Genomic DNA, 19799 nt, shown 5'->3' with positions numbered 1-19799 from the left:
GTCCAAGTTTGCCTTCTGCAACCTCTGGAGTTTACCGGTAGGTACTGAGACTTGCCTGCTTCGGGCAGTGCCCAGACTTGGCCTGTTGGAATGTCTACCAGGTGAAAGATGTGGGGGACAGGGTCCACATTGATGATGTAGTGACTGTGGAGTCCCCTGCCAGGCCTGTGCTTCTGGCCAGCTGCTCCAGGTCCTCCTCCTGTCTCCCATGACCCCACACAGCCTGTGGACAGCCACTGCCTCAGGTGGGCGGCCAGTGGCACCCGTGTGGGACCCCCACCCAAGGCAGCAAAACAGTGCAGCCAGTGGGAAGCTGGCAGGCTCTTCTGTCACATGCACTCTGCAGGGTGACGTAGCAGGTCTGCCGTCCCTGGGGATGAAAACCTGTGTTCACACCAACATTTGTAGTGATTTCATTCCCCAAATGCAAAACCAGAAGTAATTTTCTGCCCACTAACGGGAGAGGATAGCCAGTATGTGTCCACACTTACCACCACCCAGCATGGGTAAACAGAATGCCAGAAGGATGGTTCCCCTGCAGGCAAATGGCCTTGGGTCACAGCACAGATCTTGCTCCTCTGAGGTGGAAGGGTTGTAGACAGCACTTAAAACAAGATCTGGAAGCCAGCCGGGGATACGTGGCAAGGCCGTCTCTAAAATGTATGTTTTTCATGGAGGTTTTTAAAGTAAGTGTCTTGAAAAGCTCCTTGGAGGGCTGGGAAAGTAGCTTAGTGGCCTAGCATACACGAAGCCCTGGGTTCAATTCCTCAGCACCACACACAGAAAAAGCCAGAAGTGGTGCTGTGGCTCAAGTGGCAGAGTGCACAGAGGCTCAGGGACAGAGCCCCAGGCCCTGAGTTCAAGCCTGAGGACCAGCAAAAAAGAAAAAAAAAAAAAGCCCCTCGGAGCTAGACACAGTGGCTTAAGGCTGTCCTCACTACTGGGAGGCAAAGATGGATTATGGCTCATGGCCAGCTGGGCGTGGAAGCTTGGAAGGCTGCAGTGGCAGACACCCGTCATCTCCAGAGATGGGAAGCATGAGGAGGCAGCAACCGCAAGAGCCTGCCTCAAAGCAACAAAAACGAGCAGAATGGCCCGAGTGTCCAGCAAGTTAAGGCCTGGCATACCAAGGTCCTGCACAGCACACCCACATATGCATGCATGTGCGTGTTTCTAAAGTGGCTGCTTGCGCTCACATCTCCAGCTGGAGTCATGGCAGCAACCCTGAGTCCCCACCAGAGGCCGCACTGCAGACTCCACTGAGGAAGCACACAAGTTCTGAGCACCAGCTCCTGCCAACAGCCTCTCAGAGGGAAAACGGGGACCACCTTCCCATGGGACCTTCAAGAACAAGGAGCTACACAGTCCTCATGTGCAGAGGTGGAAAGACTGGCATCAGACTGGTGGTGCCCCTCCTTGCACCTGTAGGCAGAAGAGCTCCAGCCCCCTGTGGGATGGGGCCGCCCCTGCAGGGCAGCCCTCTCCTGGCAAGATGCGCATGGACGGAAAGGAAGCCCAAGGAAACCTGAGGCTGGACAAACCTGGAGAGCATATGCACACAGCTCAAGAGGCCACCACAGTGGATGACGTCTGGTTAAACATCCTCTGAAGCTGGGCGCTGGTGGCTCAGACCCGTGATCCTAGTTACTCAGCCCTTCACTGCTCCACCCTGCCCAGACTGAGAGTCTGCAACGTCCCCAAAGATACAACCACACCGCACACGAGGCTTCAGAAATATTTACTGAAAACTGAAAAGAAGAAACGGCCCAGGTGACGGGGCCCAGGGAACAAGGCACCGGGGCACAGGGCTGTCTGCTGGGGCCCCCAGCCCTTCAACACACCCGAGCACCCTCCAGAACCACCCTCTCTGACTCAAGACCATGTTTGCCTCTGCAAGTAGGCCTTGTAACGTGGCTAAGAAGAGGCTCCGCCCCTTGTGCTCCAGCTGGCCCTTCACCTCCCTGCCAGCCAGAGTCCACTGTCCATCGCCTAAGACAGCTATGCACAGTGCGGATTCCCAGAGTACCAACCAAACCAAAACGGAAGAGTGTTGGCCCAGAACCAAAGGCGCCCCTCACAGACAGGGCAGAAGGCAGGCAGTGGGAAGAGGAAGAGTCTGAAAGGACCCGGCCACACTGCTTCAGCTGCAGTGCCAGAGGTGGGTAGCGTCTCCTGTGACTCAATCGTAAGAGAGGATGTCCTCCTAAACCAGGAAAGGAAGTGCGAGAGATCAGGGAGTCTGAACCAATGGCTGCGGGAGGGAGGGGGCCTGCTATCCAGGTCTCACAGCACACAGCGGTCAGTGCAGAGCTGCAGCAGATTCCACCTGGCACTAGCGGGGTGGTAGCTGGCATGGCGGCTGGGCAGAGGAAGGAGGGTACACAGACTGGGGTCAGCCAAGACCCCAAGGGGACAGGGGAGAACAGCAGGCCGAGACATCCCCATGCAGGGGCCCAGAAGCCTGAGCTACACGCACACAGCCAGCAGCAGCCACGAGCCCCACCACGCGTGCCAGGTGCACCAAGAAAGGAGAAACTCCACGGTGGCCGCTGGAGGCCTCAGTGCAGGGGCCGGCACACCCCGGGGCTGCCAAGCCCTGCCACAGGTGAAGGACAAAGCTCTCAGTACCGCTACACAAATGACAACTCCTCCAATTTGTGCTTGAAACCCCAACCCTCCCTCTACACAGAAGAGAGTGTTCACAGGCAGAGGCCCCCAGTGCTCTGGACTCCATCCGCTGCACTCTACTGGGCAGTGACGTCATGAAACGGGGGGAAGAAACCAATGCCCATCCTGGCAAGGTCTGCCTGCCAGGTGCCCGAGGCAGGCACTGTGGGCCTTGAAGGTACCCAACTCGAACTGCCATTGCTCCTGGAACTGCATTCCCAGAACCTGACAGGGACAGCCTCTGGGGTCCCCACCCGCAGTGGGGAAAACCCTGGCCTTGGATGGCACGCACGTCATCTGAGACTGACCAAGGGCACCTAAGGGGGTGGGGGAAGCCAGCGTCTGAGTAATTCAGTCTCATAGCCAGGAAGGGGCTGGCAGATGATCGGGCCTGGCCTTCCTGACTGCCCACCCTCCTGCTGGGGAAAAAAAAAAAAAAAGACCAGGTGCCAGTGGCTCACATCTGTAATCCTAGCTACTCAGAAGGCTGAGATCTGAGGGTCGCAGTTCAAAGACAGCCTGGTCAGGAAAGTCCTTGAGACTCTTACTAATGAACTATTCAGAAAAAGTGTAAGTGGGCTGGGAAGGTGGCTCAGTGGTAGAGTGCTTGCCTCGCATGCATATGAGGCCCTGGGCTCGATTACTCAGCACCACATAAGCAGAAAAGGCCGGAAATAGTGCTGTGGCTCAAGTGATAGAGCAGGCCCAGAGAGGCCTCCCAGAGGACCTGTAGGTTAGACCTAGACAACTACCTCAAGAGCAAAGCTCGCACCTGCCACTGCACAGATGCACCAGAGGGCAGGGTTCAAAAGCCAGCTGGGAGAAACTCCTTAGGAAATGTTAAGGACAAGTTGGTCTCTCTGCAAAGGTACAACTGCCACCTCCTTGGCACCAGGGCAGGCTCACCTAGAAATCCACGCAGGGAATCAGCTAGCCAGAGGCTGCGAGAAGCATGAGAGTTCTCAAGGGTCACCAGGTACTAGTGACTCACACCTGTAGTCCTAGCTACTCAGGAAGCTGAGGTCTGAGGACTGCAGTTCAAGGCCAGCCCTGAGACTCTTTATCTCCAATTAACCACCAGACATTGGAGTGGCACTGTGGCTCAAGTAGTAAGAGTGTTAGCCTTGAGCTGAAGAGCTGAGGTCCCAAGTTCAAGCCCTATGACCACCATTTAAAAGAAAAAAACTCGCAAGGGTCTACACATACAGCTTCTATCCTTCGGCAAAGACATGATGGGGCCTGACACGTGTTAACAGCGTGGGCACACTAGTGTACCTCAGGACCTCCACACCCAAGGGTCCCATGGACCGGGGCCATCCAGTGCTGTGCCATGCATGGGCAGGGGCAAGTGCCACGTGCAGTACAGCTGCTGCAACTCATCCACACGGCGCTTCACAGGCAGCCTGCACCTCCCAGCCAGCATGTCTGCACCGAGAATGGCAGCCGTGTGCCCCACTGGACGAGACACACACCCAGAGGACGCACACGGGAGGCAGGAGGGAAGGGTACATACAAAATGGTGCACCACCAAAACTGGCTGCAGGGGACAAGGAGCATCAGGATCCATGCCTTGGGCTGAAGCTGGAGCCTATCTGGGGCAGGCACACAGGCCACGTCCCTATCCTGTGTCACTGGTGAGAGAGGTCCCCGTACAGTACCTGTGCCCCAAAACTCAGCAAGTGAGCAGAGAAGCAGGAATCTAATCCAGGGCCCTGCACACCAGTTACTCCAACTTCTGGGACCCTTCTCACACCCACGGCCTGTCCACACTGCCATACTTCTGACAGCTTCACCTTTCCGACCACCCTCACGGGCCCCAGCCTTGCCAGCAGGAGTGGGCAGAGCGGAAGTCCCCCCCCCCCCACACACACAGAGCAGCTCGTCTGCCCAGGGGCAACTGCGTGGTCCATTCCACCTCCTCTGGCAGAGGGTCTGTTGTACTTCTGACACCGCAGTTCACAGGTGGACTCCATGCCCCACAGCCTCTCCTTTCCATCCTGTCTATCCTGACTCACTCTTCCTTCAGTGTTTGCTTATGGTGTTTTGTTATGTTTTGCTGCTGTTGACATGCTCAGCATTCTTCTTCACAGCTACTGTGAATGTACGGGAATATGTTACACACTATACATAACCCAGGACCCTGGTGAGCAGGTGTGCATCCGGGAAAAGGCTGCTTTCCAGTGCATGCTGGGCCTTGGCCACACAGCCCGGGGCAGCATGGCGGTCAGGAGCTGAGGGACTGGATGTTCTTGAGCATCTCGTCGAAGGCCTGCGGGGACGGCGCATCTGCATTCCGGAAGGTGGCCTGGACACGGCTGTACAAGCTGAAGGACTTCAGTTCCAGCCAGAGGAAGCCAAAGCGGTTCTCGTCGAAAAGGACGAAGACACCAGGTGTGCGCTCGGGGCTGGTAAAGCCATGGCCAGCGATGAGGCCCGTGCCATAGAAACTAGAGAGCAGAGCATGGGAAGGAAGGCTCTATTGAGAAAGCAGGCACCACCAGGCATCCAAAGCGCCCTTCCCACCACCCCAGCCACAGCAGGGCCGGAAGCCCTTCCTACCACCCCAGCCACAGCAGGGCTGGAAGCCCTTACCGAACCCCACTGAGGACAAGCAAGGCAGACACTGTGGGTGCAGAGGGCCGGGATGCAGGCCTGACTGATTACTCCATCGCCCACCCTCACAGCAGCCCTGCCTGGCAACAGCCTCACAGAGCAAGCCCCAAGAAGCCTACGTCACTGTAGGTACATCAGTTGGTTGTAGCAGAGACCATCTGAGACTGACACCGACTAAAACCTGCAAAGCTTCATGCAGGCCTTTGCAGCCCACATCTGACTCAACCACAGCTCTGTCCACTGTACAGGGTCTGAGCGCCCCCAGCAGGTAAGGAGAAGTTAGAACTGGCACGGACTCCTCAGGGCACGGGGCGGGGGACGCTGCTACACCCCAGACGCACTGCGGATCCTCCAAGCAGCAAAGGAAACAGCCGAGGGGCAGGCTGGGCTGCAGAGGCAGCTTACGGGGGGTCTCCACAGCCACTGTGCCAGCCATCGGGGCCTCCGGTTATGGCAAGAACGCAGATACAGAGAAAGGAAGGGCACAGCCACCCTTGTTGGCCAAAGAAGCGTTCAACACAGGCTGGAATGGAGAACTGAGCTGTGAAGCTCTGCTGGCATGGTCAGGCATGGGCTGGCCACAGCAGAGCTGTGGAGATCCATGCTGGCGTGGGACACTTGGCATTGGAACATTTTTATAGGGTAACTAAAGTTATTTTCTTTCACAGCCACTCAAAACTACAACTGCTGAAATTATACTGGGCCCCTATTTGAAAACCCAGTCACGTTTCTCTGCACATGAAGATACTGCGAATTTTCCACCACCTGGAGAGGGCCCTCATTTCCGTGATGTCCTACTGTGAACCAACACTATGGACATGGCGGCAGCCACCTGTAGGCTAAAGGGAAGTAATCCTTCAGGATGAAGGCAGGGGCAAAGGAACAGATGCCTCACCTTAGACTGACCCTTGGGCAGCCATCCAGCAGGACTTTGTCCTGGTGGGCTATTCTAGATCTGCCCTGTCCAGTACAGCCACTGATGGCCACTGGGCAACTGAAATGTGGTCCATGAGACCAGGAGACTACACTTATTCGTTTTGCTCAATTCTAGCAAATTAAGAGGCATGGGCAAAGGCCTTGTTCATCTATGCAGAGGGCCAAAAGGGGGAAGGGCATAGAACCAGGAACACAGCCTGAAGGCAGAGACCAAGGCACAGGTGTAAATGCAAAAGCCGAGAAAGGTGCAGGCTGAATGGCAGCCCACAACAGCAGGAAGAGGAGGTGGCGTGCGTGGCAGTAACCCCCCAGGGGCCCCATGTGCACTGCACTCACCAGGCAGCTGGGGGTGAGGCCCATGCCCACCGTGAGCTGCCCACCCCCACCAGGACACCCAGGTGGACAGGAGAATTCTCGCCACAAGGGGCAGGTGACGCCTTTGCTCTTCACTGTCACTTATCAAAGCTTCGGGACACTGACCTGGGCCAAGTCTAAGTAAGGCCCCCAGAAACCACAGGTGGAGTTGTGGTGTTTGTGCCAGTCACCCTCAGTCACCAGAGGGGTGACAGGACAAGACCCTCCTCCCTGGCAGCTGTGAGGCGGGGACGGGGCGGAGGCTGAGCGCGGGGCACTCAGACCACGCTGTCAGAACTCAGGGGCACAGCTGGTGGAGCCAGGGCCCTCGTGGTCCTTACCACATCCTGCAGGTGCGTGGGTATTTCTCGTTCCTTGAGCTCACGCCCACAGGCAGCACAAAAGGCTGCCCCTGCCCGGCCGGGGCTGAGGCTGCTTCATCCCCGGGCTCCTTACTGTCCTGGGCAGCAGCCCCGTCCGGTCCCCTGGCGGCCGGCTGTTCACGAGGTGGGGCGGGGCCGTCACCAGCCTCCTGCTGCTGCTCACGCCGCACCTGCTCGTGGACCTCCAGCACAATGCGTGAGAGCTCATTGAAGTTGCACAGGTTCTCGACGTCGGGCAGCTGGATGCGATGCCTCAGGTCAATCTCCACCGTCTGCTGCCCAGCAGGGATGTTGGGGTCACCCTGTGGAGCCGGTAGACAGCAGCAGTGCGTCTCAGAGCCGAAGAAACTGCACAGCTCTGGCCTAGATCCTCCCCGGCTGCTAGAACACACTGCAGGGCTCCCCTGACTTAGCAGCAGTCCTTAAGAAGACCTGGATGCCCTTGACAAACCAGTGCCCGGGGGCAGCCCCACGGGAAGGGATTTCAGAAGAAGAGGCAGAGGTGCCAAGCCTGCCGGCACTGTGCGCCCCTGTGCCCACCCTTGGGTGGGAACCAAGCAGAGGGCGGCAGGCCCAAGGAACTCCCAGACCTGTCTACCTGAGCACACAGCTGGCACTGTCTCCAGGAGGCCCTGGGCCAAGGCTCGGAAGCACGGGAGGAACACACGCCAGCGAGGAAGGGCCCAACAGCCAACACAGGCCACACACGGGACCCGGACCAGACCATCAGACCTCCTGACCACGCAGGAGCAGCATGCCAGCGGCGGGAAAGAACTACCCCCACCAAGCCTGACGAGGCCTGCCCTTCCACAGGAGCTTCCAAAAGCACAGGAAGCTGGGACGGGACGCTGTACTTCCTCAGGGCAGGATGGCCCTGTCAGCCTAACACCAAGCCGGCAGACTGGGGGGGGGGGGGACTTTACTGTGAGACATGCAGACAGCAACAGCATCTATGACGTCACACAGGTCCCAGTGAGGCTGCGGCTCGGGCCCCTCTCCCCAGCCCCGGCTAAATCAAAACCTACAGATCCCGGCCCCAGGACCTCTCAGCAGGCCCACGCGGAATTTCCGGGGCGTCTAAGCTTCAGCACTGCCTGCCAGACAATCCAGGCTGCAGGCTAACCCTGGGGACCCTGTGAAAAACGCAGCATCTCCTTCCAGGACGGGAGGGTCCAGACCCAGCACCCCAATCCCCACTGGCGAGGGGCCAGGAGCCCAAGTCCTGAGCCCACTGCGGCAGCCAGGGGGCAGTGGCCCTGAGTGTAGATGGAGCCACGCACGCCGGTCCCACCGGGAGGCCTCGGCATGACACAACTCACGGTGATCTTGGTGCCCCTGGCGTACTGGCCGTGGAAGCTGAGCATCACAATCTCCAGGCCGTGGCTGCCGTAGGTGCCCTTGAAGAGGCCCGGCTTGATGAGGTCATCGGGGTGGCTGGGCGGGAGGTAGATCCGGCGGTAGGTGAGGCAGTTGCTGCGGGGGAGACAGGCAGAAGGAGGGGTTCGGCTCCACCCGGGCAGGCCTCTTCCAGGCCCAGGCCTGAGGGCAGCATACCCAGCTATGGCTCTCACACCGCAGCCTGAAGGCATAAAATCCTGGTCTCATCACACACCCCACAAAGCCTAGAGGGATGGCTCCCGAACAGTACCTCTTCCCAGGGGCAAAGGGAAGTGCTCTTCCCACTCTGTTACCCCTGGGAAAGGAGCTCGGGTCATAGCAGCTAGTTGATAGCAGCTAGAGAGAGGAGGACGACAGTCAAGAAAGGGCTGTGTTCACAGCCCCACAGGGAGGCGGGGCCACAGCGACAGGCCGTGCTTACTCGTACTGACTGGTGTAGATGAACTTCATCAGGATTAGCTCCTGCATGTGCTCATGGAATATGTCCTCCAGCGTGCGGCCCCATTCCTCCTTCAGCCACGTTCGGAATTCCTTCCAAGAGAACACAGCATGAAAACCACAGCACTGTGACACGAGACCGTGTGGCCAGGCGGGCATGGTGGGCATGGGCTTCCTGGTGGGCAGGTGAAAACCCCTCCACGTCCACGGCGGGCCAGTGACAAGCACCAGGACTGGGCCATGGTCCAGACCCCCAGGGGGCAGCAAGGCTGGGCCGTGGCCTCTGGCAGCGCTCCTAGGTACAGACCATTTCCCACCGCGCCACACAAGCCCAGCTCTCAGGACCCTGGGCGAAGGCTGGATTTAGGGGAGCGCATTCCTAACCGGCCACACAGGTCAGCTAAGGCCACCACAGCTGTGGCTGCTGACTCGGGGCTCTGAGCCACAGCCGCCACAGCATGAGTGCGCACGCGCTCGGAGAGCAGCTGACAAATGCCACACCGCCAAGGCACCAACTCGCAAACCACTCACGATATTTCGTGCTTAGTCTGCTTCCACACAATTAGCATTACTTATCCAAATTTTGGACACGGGTCTGTAGCTCAAGGGACGGGGCACCAGTGTTGAGTGAAAAAGCTTAGGGACAGTGCCCAAGCTCTGAATCCAAGCCCCAGTCGAGGGGGATGGGAGGTGTGCAAATGTCAGAGCTCTTAGTGCTATGTGGTTCCAAAGACTAACCAGCACTCCATAAATCAGGTGTTGGAGTATTTCAGACTTTGCCAGTAGGCCATGCAGACACCCAGGTACAAAGCACAAAGAAAGGTCTATTGCCAGCAAAGGGACTGGCAAGACCCTTCTCACAAGAGAGGAGTGAGAAGTGCCAGCTTCTGTCTCAGATGGTCTTTTATATGGTCTTAGCTATCCCAAAGGGGTGCTCTCTCAGGGAAAGGGGTGGGGCTAAGCACTTGCTGCCTTTACTACATGGGCTGAGTGTTGCCTAGAAGCTATGAGGGAGGAGGCCTCTGGGCTAACCACAGGCAAAAGCAATTGGAGAAAGCAGGGCTGGGAAGGTGGCTCAGTGGTAGAGTGCTCACCTGGCATGCATGAAACCCTGGGTTCCATTCCTAAGTACCACATACACAAAAGCCAGAAGTGTCACTGTGGCTCAAGTGGTCGAGCACTAGCCTTGAGCACAAAGAAGCTCAGGAACAGTGCCCAGGCCCTAACTTCAAGCCCTAGGGCGGGCAAAAAAAAAAGAAAAGTTATAAGTTATCAACTAATATGTCATGACTGGAACTGAAAACCAGAATCAAGGCAGAAACAGGAATGAAACCGACACAGCCGAGCTACTAATCAGCTCAAGTCCATATACCACAGCAAAACAAAAGTGCATCTTCCTAAAAGCCCAACAGACCCTCCACATGTTCTGTGTCCCACCCAGCACAAAACAAAGTGGCCAAAGTCAAGTCGGGGTCTCTTGGAGTCTTCTCCTCTCTGTTCAAACCCTCCCTTCCCCCCAGATCAGAACCCACCAGACAAAGCTGTATTCATGGTCACAAGTCAGATCATTTATGCACCAACACAGGAGGGCACACCAGGTAGGGAGCCTTGCTGCTAGTCACAGGAGGGCGGTCTCCCACTGCACAGCCTCCTGTGTATGTGTAAGGACCAGGTTGCACTCTGAGAACCCCCTTCTCTGTGGAGCTCACCTCCTGCCTCCCTCCAGACATCCTGTGGTGGTCCGTCTGGTTGCACTTGGTAGAGAACTCGTCCTTCTTCACAATCTTCAGTGACAGAAGGAAAGATGCAGAGGAATGCAGGTCAGCCTCAGCTGCAGCCACAGCTGAGCTGTGTGACAAGACCAGAGCCTCCATCTGAGATCACACGTGCACATAAAAGCACATACACACACACACACACACACACACACACACACACACACACACGCCCATCTGAAAATGCACAAGATGAGGCCAAAATAGATCATGAAAGGAGAGCACCAGAAGGCACCAGGCCTGTGTTCTTCTGGGGGCGGGGACGACCTGCCAGGGCTGCGGAGCGCTGACTGCACACTATACCCACAAGGCCAGCGACTGAGAGGAAAGTTTTATTCTAAGCTCGTGATCCATGTTGTTTTGTTTTTTGCTGGTCTTGGGGCTTGGACTCTGGACCTGGGCGCTGTCCTGAGCTGCTTTTGCTCAAGGCTAGCACTCTACCACTTGAGCCCTGATGCCACTTCCCACTTTTTCTGTGATTTAATTGGAGATGAGTCTCAAGGACTTTCTGCTTGGGCTGGCTCTGAACCCTGATCTTCAGACCTCAGACTCCTGAGTAGCTGGGATGACAGGTGTGAGCCCCTGGCGCCCGGCTAAGCTCATGATCTTGAGAACAGAAGGCAAAGGAGCTGAGTGTGCAGTGACAGAACCAAAGGCTCCAATAATGCAAAACCTGGAGCTGGTTCTAGACAGAGACATCCCGCCCCTCCGCCGAGCTGCGCCGAGCGCACTGCAAAGCAGGGACACCTCCCCACTCCATGTGCAGCTAAGAACGCCCCACCCACCCAGGAAGGCACCAGGACTGAGACAGCCACATGCATATGGGGGCCCAGCCCTCACCCACCTGGACATGGCCGTTGTGTGGCCCTTTGTGGCCATACATACACTCCACGGTGGCCGACCTCCTCTCCATCAAGTGGATTCTAAACAGAGGCTTGGATCTCATGGGGTCGTCAACGTGAGGGTCATGGGGCGGCAGATACATCCAGCCCACGATGAACAGGCCATCCACCTGCAGAGACAAGAGGGCACGGGCTCACCCTCACTGCTCCATCAGGTCTGGACCCCAAACTAGTGTTCCACAGATGCTGAATGCAGCCTGTCCACAGCCAGCTACATCTTATCATCAGACAAGACAAGGGCATGGGGAGAAAGTGAGCGAGCTGCTCAGAAGGAATCTTTGCCCATCTGAGTAGCGCCTGGCCCCACAGCGGCCTGGTGAGGCGCCCACTGGTCTCAGCAGGCCCGTGCTTCCTGGGTGCTCTGGCCACCCCGTGTGAAGCTGACTCACCACCACATTCAGCAGGCCTCCATACGGCCCAATGTCCGGCTGCCACAGCCCCAGGATGTGTCTGTACCGGTGAAGCACTGCAGGAAGGGAAGGAGCAAGCGTCACTTAGACACAAGGCGTGGGGAAGGAAGCCATCCTCCCTCCAGTCCCCTCCTGAAGGGAGGCCTGGTCAGAGTCAGCCCTGAAGCCCTAGCTGTTAACTGACAGAGTGGGCTGGTTCACACAGGCCCCGGCTGCCAAGATGACATCCACAGTCTCCAGGGGCCGTGAACAGTTTCTGAGCCCTGGGGACACTCCGGGGACAGGTGGCAGCTCGAGTTCACCAATCTAGTCTAGGTACAGAGGAACATGTTCGCCTGTGTGCCAACTAAAGGAAATGACCACCACCCAACCAGCCCGAATATCACCCAGGACTCTGAGCAGCAGGACACACGGCCTGACCGGGGCGGGCAGCATGCACACTTCCTTTCTCCATCAACCCAAGTCTGCTGCTGAAGCAGTCATAAAACCAGCCTTGTCTTATGGTCAGGAAATAACAGCGGGTGCTTAGTCAACAAGGCAAGGACTGGAAACAAGTACTGTGCCCCACACATGCTGAGGTGTGTGGGTGGGAAATACAGACATCTGAAACTTCCACTGTGTGTGAGCCTGTACCAGGGCTTCAACTGGGGCCTTATTCACTCAGCTTGGTGGTGGTGGGACTTCAATTCAGGGCCTCAGCGCTGTCCCTGAGCTCTTTTGATCAAGACTAGTGCTCTACCACTTTTAGCCACAGCACCACTTCCAGTTTTTGAGTTAATTGGAGATACAAGTCTCACATGGACTTTTCTGCCTGGGCTGGCTTCGAACTATGGTCCTCAGATCTCAGCAGCATGGGTAGCTGGGATTATAGGCATAAGCACCTGGCTTTACTCAGCGTTTTTACCCACAGCTAGCATTCTACCACTTGAGCCACAACTCCAGTCCAGCTTTTTTGCTAGTTAATTGCAAATAGAATCTTGTAGGCTTTTCTGCCCCGACTAGCTTTCAACAAGAAGCCCAGCTTCCTAAGTAGCTAGGGTACAGGTATAAGCCACAAGTGCCAAGCTGCAACTTACTTTCAACTACATTAAAACAAGTCAAAAAAGCTGGGCACCGGTGGCTCGCACCTGTAATCCTAGCTACTCAGGAGGTCTAAGGATGGCAGTACAAAGCCAGCCCGGGCTGGGAAGTCCATGACATGAGACTTGTATCTTCAATTAACCATTCAAAAATTGAGATCAACTTGAGGTGCAGGTCAGAATGGAGGGGCTGAGCCTGGTCAGGGTATGTTGTGTGAATATATGGACACGTCAAGATGCATTTCCTCTATAACTAGTTGATGTTAATCAAAGGTCCCTAAGGAGGCAGGCACAGTGCAGATGGGTGGGAAAGTCATTTCTCGTGTCCACAGAACAGCAGGAAGGCTACGCTGACAACTGTCCACCTCACACAAGCGTCTGTAGTAGGAGGATACTGACTGTTCCCAGAACAAAAAATAAATAGCTGCGGTTACAGACACACCTTGGTCTGACCACTATACGTGGCCGCTGCACCGGAATGGCACATGGTGCCCATACAACTACGTGCAGGTACAGGTATCCACTAACGTCAGGCCTACAATGGGTGAGGGCAGCCCCTACCCCCCGTGGGTGAGGCCTTGGGTTCCATCCCCAAGTTCAAAAGATACAAAATGGGTAAAATATAAGTCACTGGTTCACTAACACGTGTTCCTGTGCCATCTCAGATGCCTTTCACCACCGTGGACTGACTGGTGCACTCAGGAGAAGACAGCGCCCCCAGTTTCAGTGCTGTATTCCCTGTGCTGCGCATGACTGGACACAGTGTCTGAGGACAAGCCACCACCCCGCCCTTCCATCCTGCACCGCTGGTGCTGGCCGTCTGCTTTGCTACAAGGCGGAAGATGGATGAGCAGGAAGACGGAACTCACGCTGTGCATAGACATCGCGGAAGGAGACACCTGCGCTCTCCAGCCTCCGCGGGTTCTCACACACGCCATACTCTGCAACAAGAAACAGGTGCTAGGGGTTAACACAAGATCTCACAGGGCAGCGCAGACAAGCGGACAGGTGGGAGAGAGGAGGAAGGCGTGGAGGTCGTCTTCTGCGCAGTGACTTCTGGGCGGGCCACCACCACGGCCCCCCAAGCATCACAGTCTAGCACAGCAGAGGGAGGCCCTCCGTGAGCGGCCATCCTCACCGTCTGCTCTGATGAGGATGGCCACCTGACCTACAACGGAACAAGGCAACCCCAGAGTGCGGACAATTGTGGCAGAGCATCCGCCACTGTGCCTGCTCCCGAGAACCAGACTGACACTGGTGTTGGGCTAGGCCCACGGCAGCCACAGCTACCCTTCTGAAGCTACCCGAGCCTGCGCTGGCCCACCCCAGCTCCGCGAACGCCTCCTGCGGCCACGTGGCAACAGCAGCGCCGTCCTCAAGGATGGCTGGAGCCGATATCCTGCGAAGTCAGGCAGAAGCCGCGGAGACAAGAGCTCAGCTCCATCTCTGCGAGGAAGAGACTTCCCACCGCGTGGCCCTGACTGCGTGTGCACACTCTGCCGTTCTGTCCTCTGGGAAGCCAGAGCCCGGGGACACCAGGGCTGATGGGAGACAGAGTAAGGAAGCCCCCAGCTCAGGGAAGCAGGCTGCAGGAAACGAAAACCCCTGCTTTTTTTTTTTTTTTTGTCGGGCTTGAACTCTGGGCCTCAGCTTTTCAGCTCAAGGCGCGCACTCTACCATGTGAGCCACAGCGCCACTTCCAGTTTTCTGGTGGTTTACTGGAGATAAGAGTCTCACGGACTTTCCTGCCCGGGCCAGCTTTGAACCGGGATCCTCAGATCTCAGACTCCTGAATAGCTAGGATCACAGGCGTGAGCCACCAGCGCCCAGCTAATAAACCGCTGCTCTTTGGGCCTGTGCCCGCCGCCAGGCCCCTCAGTGAGACTCAAACCAGGAAGCGGGAGGCAGCAGCACGGAGACGGCTGCGGTCGGCTGGGCGCATGCCCAGTGCTGGAGGCCCAGAGCAGGAGCAGAGCCTGCTCAGCTACTGGACTGCTCCCACCCTCACTGTCTACTGCTTGAAGGAAGTTCTTCCTGACTGCGACACAGCGGTGGATGGGACAGCACGGAAGACGGCGCAGGACTGTCTGACTGCCAAGGTGGAGGCGGGCCTGCAGGAGCCCTGGGAGGCTCATGCCTCCCAGCCTCACTCACTAAGTGGGCATTCACACAGAACGAGGAGCAGCCAGGGCCAGGTGGACGGCGGCCACACCTGGTGCCACACCTGCTGCCCGCCCTGCCCCCATGCCCAGCACAGCCTGGCGGATTTGGTTTCCAAACCACTTCTGGAAGCACCCGGTGAACATAAGCATATGAAGGCCAATCCAGATCTGTCTCTAAGAGAAAGGAAAAGAGGGATGTGGCTCGTGGAGAGCACCCACACCTTGGCAGAGTGCCAGATGGCAGTGTTCACACACGCTCCCAAGCAAAGACGCCGCCCCAGCCTCAGCTGCCCCGACACCCTTGGGAACTGCCTGAGGGGTCAGGACATGGACCGGCCAGGCCACTCCTGGCAAGTCTCCAGCACCACTCCGCTCACTGCGGCGAGGGGCGCAGGTACTGCTCATTTGCTAGCTTCTCTTCCATTTAAAGACACCCTGCACAGCACCATCCTCCTCACCTCCCCGCCGGGTGAAGTCCAAGACTACAGCAGCGGTCCGGGCCAGCAGGCCTGTGCACGGGCCCCTCCCCAGCACCAAAACAGACAGAGACAGAGAGACAGAGACAAGGCTGGGGGGGGAGGGGCGGGGGCTCTTTAAGGAGGCCAGGCCTCCCCCCAGGGTGCGAGCGGCTCCTGGCTTCCTGACAGACTGTCCCTCCCACCAGAGCAGGTAGGCGCTTCCAGTGTCAACAGAAGCCAAAATGTAAAACCTTTTTCCAAGACAACCCTCCAGGTTCAGCCATGGCTAAAAGCTACATTTCTGTTTCTCATCAGCAAACCAAAGCACAGAAATCACACTTTCCATTTTTTCAGAAAAAAAAATAATAATTAGCACTGGCCAACAATTTCCAGTTTTTAAAAAGGTCAAACATTACAGGAAATTTTTATTTCAGGTTTTGATGAAATTTAAGCCTACTTTAGACTTCCAGCTAATCAAAACGTTGTATAGAGATCTGTCTAGGTATCACCCAAGTATCCGTCATCAAAAGAAGACCCTGCCAGGCTGATGGGCAGAAAGGCCTCCGACCAGCCTTGGTTTAGAATGAGGGCTTGAATTTCCTCAATTCTTTGGCCTGTGCGGACTTCAAAGAGCACCTCATAAGAGGACAGTATCCAAACTGGCTACAGCCACTGGGGTGAAGCACTGACTAGCCAGGGCAGAGGGCCGGCGCCGGGCGCCCTGGGAAATGGTGACATATGCACAGTTGCCCCCAGCCACCCCTCCCCGAGTAGCAGGAGAGGCCGGGCAGTGATGCAGGACGCAGCATGGGCGCAGCATGCACAGGCGTGGGACACGCTCAGCCCAGCCTCTCTTCAGGGCCACACCCGCGACCCAGGTTCTGCTGGTCCAGCTTCAGGACAGACCTGGCTTCGGAGGAGAAACCTTTCACGGGCTCAGGAAGGACCAATTTTAGCCCAGACCACTCCAGATGCCAGTACTGGGGCCAGCAAGGCTGAGGTGGCCCAGAAATAGTGACCATACTGCCACTAACACGACCAGGGTGACGCAGAGCTGTTCACTGCAGCAGAAACAGACAAGCAAGTGTGTCTTCCTGCCAGGGCTGGGTTCCAGCCCCACACCTCCTGTCCTCCTTTATAAAAGACTCAGAAAGGGATACTTCTCCCAGTTCTCACCAAACCCTCATCAAGTCTCGCTCATCCTTCCGAGACCCGGCTGCATACATTAAGCCAGGAAACCTACAGGGTGGGACCAGCCCAGCCTCCCTGCCACAAGTGGGGCAGTGCAGGTCTTCATCTAAGCCTCTGGACTTGGGCCTTGTCGGCGTCCGTAACACTCAGTGTACTCCGTGTGCTCAGCCTATATGGAGCGGTAACAGCTGCCAGAACAGCCTGGCAGGACAGCACACCATGCGAGCCTGGCCCTCCCCAGGCTGAGGGCAACCTGAACTGGAGTCAGACCCTGTTTAAAAAAACAAAAAATAGGGCTGGGAAGGTGGCTCAGTGGTAGAGCGCTTGCCTTGCATGCATGAGGCCCTGGATACAATTCCTCAGCACCACATAAGCAAAAAGAAAAAAGCTGGAAGTGACGCTGTGGCTCAAGTGGTAGAGCGCTAGCCTTGAGCTGAAGAGCTGAGGGACTGCACCCAGACCCAGAGTTCAGACTCCATGACTGGACCAAAAAAAACAAAAAACAAAAAATAGCCAGGCACCGGTAGCTCACGCCTGTCATCCTAGCTATTCAGGAGGCTGAGATCTGAGGATCACAGTTCAAAGCCAGCCCAGGCAGGAAGAAAACTGGAAGTGGCGCTATAGCTAAAGTGGTAGAGCGGTCGCCTTGAGCTGAGGGTCAGAGCTCAGGCCCATGACTGACAAAAAGAAAAAGAAAAGTTTGCAGAATAAGGCCCCTCACAGGCCATTTCCTAACTTTCGCTAGAAGTCACATAGGCACAATCCAAAAACCCAGACCTTTAGAGTTGCAAATTCCTCAAGAGTTACTACAAGTGAAGTTCAAAAGTGACTAGGGCTGGGAATACATGACATCCTGGGTTCAATTCCTCAGTACCACACAAACAAAAAAGCTACAAGTGGCACTGTGGCTCAAACGGTAGTGATAGCCTTGAGCAAAAAGAAGCTCAGGGATAGTGTTCAGGTCCTGAGTTCAAGCCCCAGGACAAAAAAAAAAAAAAATGACCATAGATATCTGACAAATCTGTTCAGATTATATAATAAAATCTACAAGTGAAGGAAAGAAATTTATGTATGACCCAATGTGGAAGAAATAGCATTGTCAAAGCTCATAGAATTAACGAACATTATAGACCATAACAACCACAATTTGCCTTGTGAAGGTTAAAATGTTTGTGACTAAGTACCATTATCTTACAATACTGTTGAAATTTATGTAATCACTTAAATCTCAATTTAAAAAATTATCTTTAAAAAACCCTTCAAGTCAAAGAAAAATAAAAGGAAAAAAAGCAAAGGCTAAAAAGGAAGAAAAATCCAACTCCCAGTAAAGCTCATGGGGCAGGGAGCTGAGTTTGCAGAGCCCAGCAGGCTGGGCAGGCCCTCTGCCACACCCAGCCCACGGCCCTCGATTGGGGCCCCCAATCTCCCTGCTGCTAGAGTTAATCAGCTAAGCTTCCTCCCCACAGTCCACCGATTTTCAGATAAGGGAAAAAATCACTCTGGGAACTCCTGAGCCTTCTGCAGGCTGGAGATGCAGACTGCAGGAGTGGACCCAGGGAATGCTCAACTGTGCCTGGACTTTGAACTGCAAAAACAAACCACATGAGCAAGGCTCAATAGTTTTTATAGCAAAAATGGATTGCCTAAGACTAAGAAGAGAGAAGACAAAGAGCAAACCGGAAGTTACAAAAGGTACTGTGAGAAGGGCCAAGCAACATCAGGACCACGCAGCCACCGCTGATGTGGGCTCCCCGTGGCTCCCAAAGCCACCCCATGGGAATGGATCTCAGCCAGCACAGGAGGTGAAGCAACCTGCCCTGTACCACACAGCAGGTAAACAGAGCCCGAATTCTACAGGGCTCATGGCAAACCGGGCCTCAACCCCTACATTGTACAGCAAAGCCCAGACTGCCGCCCCGCAGCTGCAAAGGGAAGAGCTTCTTCTGGGCAGCCTGGCCGGGGCAGACCAGCAAAGCAACATCAGCGAGCCCGCCTTGCCACCCCACAACCCTGCCCTCCCATAGTCTGCAAAATGCACAAGTAAAGGGCCCGGCTGTGCTGTGAGTGCAGGCTGTAGCTTGCCAGGCCGCCTGCACACATGGTCTCCGAGGGAACGCACCAGGACACCACCACGAGGGGACACCAAATTCATACGTGGCTGCCTGTGTGCACAGAATCGGACTGCAGAGGTCTCTGGCGATTTCTACTTTCTTTGGCTCTTCGGCACTGTGTGTGTGTTGTGCACTGATCCACTTACCAAAAGACCAGCGCGCACCACTCCGGACCGGTGGGCCCCTCCCAGGCCCGAGCCCACCCCGACCCTGCCCCTCCCAGGCCCGGGGCCCCACCCCGGCCCAGCTCCCATCCTCTGGCCAGGCCACTCCACCCCTCCGCAGCCCTCCCTGGCTCTGGCCCCACCCCTGCCCTAATCCCCAGGGCAGAGCCACGGCTCCCCCGCGGGGTAGAGCCGGGCCCCACGCCCGCCCGCCCGCCCGCCGCCGGCGCGCGCTCACCCTCTCGGCAGCGCCGCCTCCAGATGGTGTCGGTGTGCAGGATGCGGCGGAACTTGGTGCAGACCTGGGCCAGGCTGGGCAGGTCGGTGCCGGGCAGCGAGCCGAAGATCTCCACCAGCAGCTCCGGGGGCAGCTCCAGCAGCGAGCAGCGCGCGGGCGGCGCGGCGGGGCCGAGCCCCGGCCCGGCCGGCGCCGCGCCCGCCCCGACGCGCTCCGCCCCGGGGTCCGTGTCCGCGCCGGGGCCGCCCGCCTCGATGCGCTCCTCCTCGGGGTCCGTGTCCGCCTCGCTGTCGGCGGCCGCCGTCTCCGCGGGGCCGCGGCGCTGCTGCCGCCGCCGACACCCGCGCGCAGGGCCCACGCCGCAGAGCCGAGCGCACACCGCCATGCCCGCCTGCACGGTCGGCGGGCGGACGGGCGCGCGCACGCACGCGCACGCACGCACGCCGCTCTGCGCACGCGCACAGGCGCCACCCACCAGGAGGCTGTAGCCGCGTCCTCCCGGCACGCGTCGCGTCGCGCG

At 56.9% G+C, this 19799-nt stretch overlaps 1 protein-coding gene across 1 annotated transcript; it reads right to left on the bottom strand.

Moving 5' to 3' along the window:
• Positions 1-1721: 1721 nt before the first annotated feature.
• LOC138823510 (F-box only protein 31) lies at positions 1722-19664 on the bottom strand. The gene is made up of 9 exons (XM_070016875.1): positions 19280-19664; positions 13825-13896; positions 11856-11932; positions 11409-11576; positions 10499-10573; positions 8773-8882; positions 8273-8426; positions 6912-7255; positions 1722-5114 (listed from the first exon to the last, which is right to left on the bottom strand). Exons 1-9 carry the CDS (start codon positions 19662-19664, stop codon positions 4892-4894), a joined length of 1608 nt encoding a protein of 535 aa, XP_069872976.1. The 3' UTR covers positions 1722-4891.
• Positions 19665-19799: the final 135 nt, after the last annotated feature.

Source organism: Dipodomys merriami, unplaced genomic scaffold (assembly GCF_024711535.1).
Source record: "Dipodomys merriami isolate MVZ:Mamm:240054 unplaced genomic scaffold, mDipMer1.0.p SCAF_120, whole genome shotgun sequence".
NCBI classification, from domain to species: domain Eukaryota; kingdom Metazoa; phylum Chordata; class Mammalia; order Rodentia; family Heteromyidae; genus Dipodomys; species Dipodomys merriami.
This window is presented reverse-complemented; position numbering and strand designations above follow the sequence as displayed.